The 8,751-nt window shown below is 40.9% G+C and overlaps 1 protein-coding gene across 2 annotated transcripts; it reads left to right on the plus strand.

The window, feature by feature from the left end:
* Positions 1-59: 59 nt before the first annotated feature.
* LOC119018969 (B-cell receptor CD22-like) lies at positions 60-8,617 on the plus strand. 2 transcript variants are annotated; one of them, XM_037097079.1, is made up of 13 exons: positions 60-167; positions 660-1,004; positions 1,129-1,347; positions 1,481-1,831; positions 2,064-2,291; positions 2,689-2,958; positions 3,366-3,623; positions 4,069-4,329; positions 4,428-4,679; positions 5,152-5,242; positions 5,345-5,405; positions 6,298-6,464; positions 6,612-8,617. In XM_037097079.1, exons 1-13 carry the CDS (start codon positions 98-100, stop codon positions 6,679-6,681), a joined length of 2,643 nt encoding a protein of 880 aa, XP_036952974.1. In that variant the 5' UTR covers positions 60-97; the 3' UTR covers positions 6,682-8,617. The 2 variants fall into 2 exon arrangements, with proteins under 2 accessions (XP_036952974.1, XP_036952979.1); XM_037097084.1 differs by lacking the exon at positions 2,689-2,958.
* Positions 8,618-8,751: the final 134 nt, after the last annotated feature.

An 8,751-nucleotide genomic window follows, 5' to 3' on the forward strand; every position in this document is an offset into this window, starting at 1 on the left:
CTCCTTCCTCGTGAGGTTAGAGTCTTGTACTGCTAATACTGCTCCTGGACTTTATTTACCTGCAGGCATCTGATTGACTCTGAAGCCACACAGACAGATGAGAGGAGCAGCTATGAGTTTACCTGCAGCAGCGAGTGGATTAGTCGTCCTTCTCCTCACTGTACCAGGTACTGTATGTCTACATTTATGTTGCAGAGTTGCACTACAGGTATTTACAGTCAGAGCAACCCAAGGTGAAGAAGATTGAATTGATTTAATCATTCTTAGATAACTATGTTCTTAGCTTTGACCTGCACTTCTTTAGCGAGGAAGTAACATTTACCTAAGGAAGTGAGGGGAAGTCAGATGAGACATGCAAATCAGTGTGAACGCACTTCCCCTTCATCTTGTTGAGTGAAGTCTCACTGTGGACTTTAATCACACCTATTTCTGTGTGTATTGGAAGTCATTCTGGGATGTGTTACACTAGTCCAACAAATTCTGTTCATCCCTTCATGTCCCTCATGGAGAAACTATAGAGCTACTACAGCAACCATTTACAATAAGTTATCAAAGTCAAGTCAACAACTAGAGACAAGTTAAAGTTTTGCAAGTGTTCTTCAGTTGAGTTCTAGAACAGTAAAAAAAAACGAGAATTATCTTTGTTGTTATGATTACAGTGATACAGGGTCAGGATGACTGGGGAGTGACTTACAGCTCTACTGAGATCTGTGCCTTCAAAGGATCAACAGTGGACATGAGCTGCACCTACAGATACCCATCTACTGTACAGAGAGTTGAGAATAGATTCTGGTTCACAAAAGTGAGTAATGGTGTTTTTACGGATCTGAGAACAGACCCAGAGTATTCAGGTCGCGTGCAGCATATCTGTGGTAACAACGACTGCAGACTGAGAATCAGAGACCTGAGAGAGAGCGACTCAGCTGAGTACAAGTTCAGATTCATTACAGACCAAGAAGGTGGGAGATATACTGGTGAACCTGGAGTCACTTTGACTGTCACATGTAAGAGTTTCATTCATATTTTAATTCTTTCCAAATGTTCAATATCTGAAGAACAATAATATAAATGTGTTTGTATGTCAACAGTTTGTCTAAAATAACATTCTTGTTCCTTCTTCACATCCAGATCTCCAGGTGAAGGTGAGCGGATCCTCACATTCTAGCTGGAGAGAGCTGAAGTGTCACAGCAGTTGTCGTCTACCTGATCGTTCTTCCTACATCTGGTACAGAAATGGACAGAAAATTCCATCACAAACATCTTCTACTTATTCAAACTACTTTAATTATGCAGACAGTTTTTCCTGTGCTGTTGAAGGACATGAGGATTTCCCCTCTCCTCCAGTGTGTGAGTTTACTACACTAACATAACACCATCTGATGGAGTCTGATAACTACATGGATTTTAATATGGAGACCTTCATTGTGACTCTTCATCAACTCTGGTTTAAAAATGATCAGAACTTTGTTTTATCTTTCAGGTGTCTATGATCGACCCTGCTACAGAGTGATTTACACTGACAGAAGCATCTGTGCCTCCAAAGGATCATCAGTGGACATTTCTTGTACTTACAGCAGTTACGACACCATCAGGTCTAAATTCTGGTTCAGTCCTGAACGTTCTCATCAGTGGCAGAGTCCTTCACAGCCTGAGGACCTTAGTGACTCCCAGTTTGCAGGTCGTGTTCAGGTCCTTGAATCAGAGAGAGGACGCTCCACTCTGAGAATCACTGACCTGACAGAGAGTGATTCAGCTCAGTATCACTTTACATTCAAAACAGGATGGTCTGAGTGGAGGAGTAGTTTACCTGGTACAACTCTGACTGTCACAGGTACTGATGAACACACACTGATGTAAAACATCAACATAGTACATTTAGAAACAGTGAAGATGTTGAAAATGATGGATCATCATGAGTTTGTGTAATAATTACTGTTGTGTTGGCACTAATGTTCACTGCTAGTTGTAGGAATAGTAAGTGTTGTGTTGTTGTGTGTGTACATCTATCAGTGATTTCTGTTAGAACCAGTGATAATAATATTGTTTCTTGTTCTCATATCCAGCTCTGCAGGTGCAGGTGACCAGAATAACAGTCCACCAGTCTGATACTGAGGCAGAGCTGAAGTGTCACAGCAGCTGCAGTCCAGCTGCTCGTCTTTCCTACGTCTGGTTCAAGAACGGACAGAAAGTCACAGGGGTGGAGACATCTTCTTTTAAAGGCCGGGTTTATCCTGGAGACATCATCTCTTGTGCTTTGAAAGGACATGAGAACTACGGCTCTCCTCCAGTCTGTGAGTTTGATCCACTGTATCAGGAAAAAGACGTGCAGACACACTGGCTTCTAAAAGTTGTAGATGCAGCCGGTATAGAAAATTAAACTGCTACAACTAGAAATAATATTCACACTGTCAGGACTCTGCAAACAGGACCTGAACACAACCAGCATGTACAGTATGGATAACGATGTGTAAAGGTTTTGGAAAGTAAACATTTCTAACAGCTTGTTAGTGACTGTTGTTGTTTTTTTTTTATTAATCTTGTTATTAATGTCAGTTCCCATTATAGTCAACAGCATGAACAGCTGCTGTGGTAATGGAGACAATCAAAAAGAAACAAAGACATTTTTCTTTTAAATTGTCAATTTTTTGTAATATCTAAAAATAAGACACGTTCACACATCTCCTCCAGATGGTCCAAGACTTCCCTCTGTGTCAGTGAGTCCCTCTGCTGAGATAGTGGAGGGCAGTTCAGTGACTCTGACCTGTAGCAGTGATGCTAACCCAGCAGCTAATTACACCTGGTACAAGAAGAATGGAGATCCAGACCTTCAACCTCTCAGTAAAGATCCACAGCTTGTCTTCAGCTCCATCCAGTCCTCTGACTCTGGAGAGTATTACTGTACAGCTGAGAACCAGCTGGGGAGGAGGACGTCTGAATACGTCTATGTTAATGTGAAATGTGAGTGAAACACAGGACAGGAGATTAAATGTCACAGTCTTTGTTTTTTTGTGTTGTCAGGCCTGTAATACAAACTTGGCTGTGGGTTTTGTTTGTGTGATTCTGTATAACTCTTTAATTTTGTGGATTCTTCTTGTTCCTTTACCTGCCTGTCTCTGTGAGCATCTTGCATTTGGGACCAGTTTTTGGGGACCCCAACTTTGTGGAAGTGTAACATTTCACTTCTGGATTTTAATTTTAACACGACAACAATCAGACTTCACTTTCTGTTCCAGTGTCAGTCGCCTGCTGTACTTCACTGAGCAATGGAAGCAGATTTATACTTGTTTTTACCTCCTGACCTTCCTATGAAATAAAGTATTTAAAATGCTCTGTCAAGTGATAATATTCTGTATTCATCTTAACAGATGCTCCAAGACTTCCCTCTGTGTCAGTGAGTCCCTCTGCTGAGATAGTGGAGGGCAGTTCAGTGACTCTGACCTGTAGCAGTGATGCTAACCCAGCAGCTAATTACACCTGGTACAGGGAGAACTACAAGCTGCTTCAAAGTCCAGAAGGAAGTTATTATCTCACCTCCATCAGCTCTGAGGACAGAGGGAACTACTCCTGCAAAGCTCAGAACCAACATGGACAGACCTCTTCATCTGTGTTCATAGATGTTCAGTGTGAGTCACACATCCATCCCAAATCACACATGCTAGCATTAAAGCTAATATCAATGGTATTTATCTCCAGACTTGCTCAAAACGTGTTTGTGTTTGTTGTTGGATATAAAGTTCCTCTGCTTTGCACATCAGAGTTATGAGATTTGTTCATGGAAACATTTCACCAGACAAACTCTTTTCCTTACAATAATTTACTCCACAATAATAACATATATAAGAAATCTCTCACTACTTAGTAAACTAACATCCTGTCATGCCCTTACTGCAAAGTTTTAAATTTGCCCAGATATTGACTGAATACTTTGGGTTCAAGTGATTGACAAGATAATTTTTGCCTCTGCAGAACTGACATTCTCCTCCTTCTTTGAGGCCCCAACCTGCAGTTCATTGTCTAGTTTTCTTCTGGATGAAAGTAACCTAACAAATCTGTCCACTTCTCCTCCAGATGCTCCAAGACTTCCCTCTGTGTCAGTGAGTCCCTCTGCTGAGATAGTAGAGGGCAGTTCAGTGACTCTGACCTGTAGCAGTGATGCTAACCCAGCAGCTAATTACACCTGGTACAAGGAGAACCAAACACTGATTCAAGGACCAGAAGGCTTCTATCATTTCTCCTCCATCAGCTCTGAGGACAGAGGGAACTACTCCTGCAAGTCTGAGAATCAGTATGGAGAGATCATGTCCTCGTCTGTATCAGTCGATGTCCAGTGTGAGTAACATTAGGAAGTCACTTAGACTGACAATGGAATTAAAATAAAATGTTGACTAATATTGATTAGTTGTCTCTCTATACATGTTCTCCTCCAGATGGTCCAAGACTTCCCTCTGTGTCAGTGAGTCCCTCTGCTGAGATAGTGGAGGGCAGTTCAGTGACTCTGACCTGTAGCAGTGATGCTAACCCAGCAGCTAGTTACACCTGGTACAAGGAGAATGAAGACTCACCAAAAGCATCAGAACAGATCTTCACCATCACTGACATCAGAGCTGAACACAGTGGGAATTATTCCTGTGAAGTCCAGAACAGAAGAGGACGTCATAACTCCACCTTACAGCTAACAGGTGTGTTTCCGACATGATGATTTAATATATGTATAGATGTATGTATGTTCTCAGATATATGCATAAATATTGGAGTCCAAGCAGTCGACTGTTCTGAACAGATATGTTTTTAAATTGAGAGTACACTGGTCAGTCTTTAAATCAGACTCAATCAGACTTACTTAGAAGCTATTACAATAATTACTCATACTGTCGTATAAAAACATTTGTCTATTTTTAGACTGACCTCCTTGTTTCACTGTGACCTGCTGTTCTTGCTGTGATTGAGCACTTTTACAGTTTTACCTGCACTGTTCAGGATTTTACTTCATTTTGCCCTGTTAGGACTTTGTTGTTGTCGTTGTAGTGTTTCCATTGTGCTCCCAGATCTCTGCAATTAACTTGATGAGTGCAATGTTACAAACTAATGATATGAGACCCCAGTTAGGGGGTTAAGCTTTACCCTAACCACAAGGTTTTTATGTTCTTACAGTTTCACCACGATTATGGAAATCAGCAGTCATTAAAACAACACCTGTTGTTATCCTGGCTATCATCGGGCTCGCTCTCTTCGTCCTGATAAGGTGAGTAGATCAGATTAATATATCTGTGAACATAAATATCTGAAAATGTAGCCGTAAGTTTTGAAACTAAGTTGTTTGTAATTAATTTATTCTTTTGACCAGAAAATCCAGGGCTGCAAAGCAATCACCTCAGCGTGGAGATGAACCAGACAACAGGACACAGGTGAGAGTTAAAACACTTCAGTGTAAATTCCTGCTCAGGTTCTTAGTCACGATCATGAAGTGCAACTTAAACACTGTGACAGAGAAACACTCAGTGTCGATCTGACGTCAACAGGCTTCAAACCACTACAGAAGCCCAGAGGGGCAGGGGAGAATTTTTGTTTTTCTGGTGCTTCATTTTCCAAGTGCCTCTTTCTGTAATACTCATTGTGACCACAAGAGGCTGCATACAAACATTGTGGAGACTGAAGAAACTGGTGACACAAAGGTGGTAAATTAAAGGCACATTGCAGAAATAAAACATGAGAGACATTTTTTTTACACATAATGATGGTCATCTCACATTTAATTTCACTTCATATCAAACCTTAATTATAGATCCATGTTCATGTGCAACTTGTTTTCTGTCATTTCTTGCCAGAAATATGCACTGTCTTCATTGACACCCATTGATGAGAAGGCTGATAATACACAGTATTAAGTATGACACATTTCTCGCCGATAGAAACATGGCAGTCATGTTACACACTAACATATAATTGGTGCATCTTGTGTTTAGAGTGCAGAGAGAAATGAAAACTCCCTGTGAGTACCATGGATGCTTTTCATCTCATTTAGGACATGAGTAACGCTGCACTGCTGCCTCTTGTGGAATCAAAAACTCCTGCAGGGATCAAGTGACAACGACAATGAGATTCACCCACAGATGTTTGTCAAACCATTTCAATATCAAACAGAGATGAACTGCAGAATAACTGCTTCTCATCTTCAATAAGAGCAGATAAGTTAAGGACAGAGGATGAGTGAAGATGTTCTACCAAAGTTCAACATTGCCACAGTTATGAAATGTAAAAACAATGTTGTGTTTGCTGTGTCGACCCAATCATCCGGAGGAGCAGGATGACCTCCAGTATGCCAGTGTCCTCTTCTCTACGAGCCAGACAGATCCTGTGTACTCCAACATCAGACCAGCCGGACACCACAGACACGAGGAGGGAGAAGAAGAAGAAGGAGTCGAGTACGCCGCTGTCAGATTTACCAGAGCAGGTGCTGCCCCGAGGTGAGCAGCTCTTCTCAGAAGGAACATTATCCTCAGTAAAACACACAACCTCTTTTTGTTCATTTTTACTGTCAACACTAAGAATTTGAATCAGTTAATTTCATCTCAAGATCTTTTGATTTATTTTTGTTTCATTTGCCATCTTAGAAGCAGAGGTCCAGAGACTGTGGAGGATCCATCTGGCCTGTACAGTACAGTCAACAAACAAAACCGTTGAAGGCAACAGGAATCTCTCGACTTCCCGTTTCTTCATTTTTCATTCCCACCCATGCTAACAGTATCACTCTCAAGATGGCAACGCTAGTCGTTTGGTTGGACCACGACTGTCTAGACTTTCCAGACTGAAACAGCTCAACATCTACTCGATGGATTTCTATGAAAAGATTTTCTAGTGACATTAACGGTCAGGATAGAAACTATAGATCCCCGGACTTTAGCTCTTTTTGTGTTTTTGCAACATGTATTAACAACTATTGGATGGATTTGCATGAGGTGATTTAATTCTATTGTATTTTACTGATAGAAAAATCTCCTCAAAGATCCAGTCAAGTACAAAGTGCTATTTTTCTGTACATACTGTTTCTTTTCACTGAATTGCTTTTTTTCTCTTTTTTACCAGTTTTAGTATCACAATTGGTTTTATTTCCAGTTATTTATACCACATTACTATCACAGCTAATTATAAGTATTTGTCTTAATTTTCATACCCATCACTGTTCTCCATCCCTTCTGTTCTGTATTGCATTTGTTTCTACTTTTCCTTGTTCTGTTCTGTATTATTTGTTAAATGTATATTTTTTGATTATACATTAAATATTGATCAGAAGTCTTTTGACTGCTTCTCAGTGTCAGTTGGGTGAAACGCTCCCCTGCCAATAATTATACCAAGTCCTGCAGGGTTAATGTAGATACACGTTACAGGCATAGAAGGAAGGAAGACAACAAATCCAGCTGCTGCTGCTGTTAAACTCATTTCTGCTTCTCTCATCTCTGTGTGGCTTCAGCAGAAATGAAATACATCCAAAAGTCATTTGCTCTAGATATCGTTGAATCAAACACTTTTTCTGATGTTGTAGAAAGAAGTTGTCTTGAACAGAAACGTTCCCCGTGTGGTCAAGACTGTGAGCAGCTGGTTATGATGCAGATTTCCTTCCTCTGCATTTTGAATCAGATGCCAAAAATGGCTTGTTTGTTGCTCTGCAGACTTCATGATGTGGAGTGAGAGACCAGTTGTGTGGCCTGCTGGTACCAAACTGGTTTCATCCGCACGACAACACCTCACTAACACTATCAAAAGAGAAGATTATTTTCATGCTGTTGGGACCCACAGAGGGAGTTGTTTGTTGTGGAATTCAAAATGGACTCTGACCAGAACTACTTACTCTCCCTCAGGTGTTGTGTCTGTGTCTCTCCTGCTGTTTCTCATGGAGCTCTGCTCTGTTTGAAAGGAGAAGTGTCTGTATGTATAAACACGTCGCCTCTGAGATGTAGAATGTGTTCTATAGCAGAGAAACACACATTTCAGGACAGAACAGACGTGTCCTGTGATTTTCAGCCTCCTTTTATAGAGGTGGAGGGGGAACAATACCTGAGAGTAATATTCTCAGCTGTCAGGATGTGCAGCATGGTGCAGTTCCAGGGCTGATATTAATCTAATCTTATTCTTGTGTTCATAGGTTTGAAAAAATAAAATTGTAAAATTGATCAAATATGCACATACATCATATCATTGACTAACAACCCTCTTCAGTTTACTGTGTCTACAGATATGAAGAATACATTCATACAAACTTCTTGTGACTTGCTTGACCTTAGCCATGACATGACTTACTTGATTTTGATCGCAGTAACTTGCCTGAGACTTGAAGGTTAAGACTTGAGACTTGCTTATGACTTGCACACGTGTAACTTTGTGACGCCAAACTTGCCAGCTAACTCCACAATCTGAGGAACACAAAGTAAATTAGCACTAAGCTGCTATCCTTGCAAAGGAAAGAAGTGATAATTTTCCTTCCTCCTTTTCTTTCCTTCTCTTTCATCAGACTTTGCACAGCAAGATGATGATGATGGGTTGTAACTCACTAAACTTTGAACATAACTATTTGTCTGTTTCACCACGGAGAGGAAGAGTGCGGTCATAGTCTCTTTCCCCTCACTCACTCAGTATAACTGTATCAGCGTTCTGTCTACAGTCGGCCGACACTGTGTTAATCCTGGACCTTCACAACCGGAGCGTCTCTGGCCTGTTCTCAGTGTCGTCTGGACTCAGTGCGGACATGAGCTGTGA

The sequence above is a fragment of the Acanthopagrus latus genome, chromosome 1 (assembly GCF_904848185.1).
Source record: "Acanthopagrus latus isolate v.2019 chromosome 1, fAcaLat1.1, whole genome shotgun sequence".
NCBI lineage: Eukaryota > Metazoa > Chordata > Actinopteri > Spariformes > Sparidae > Acanthopagrus > Acanthopagrus latus.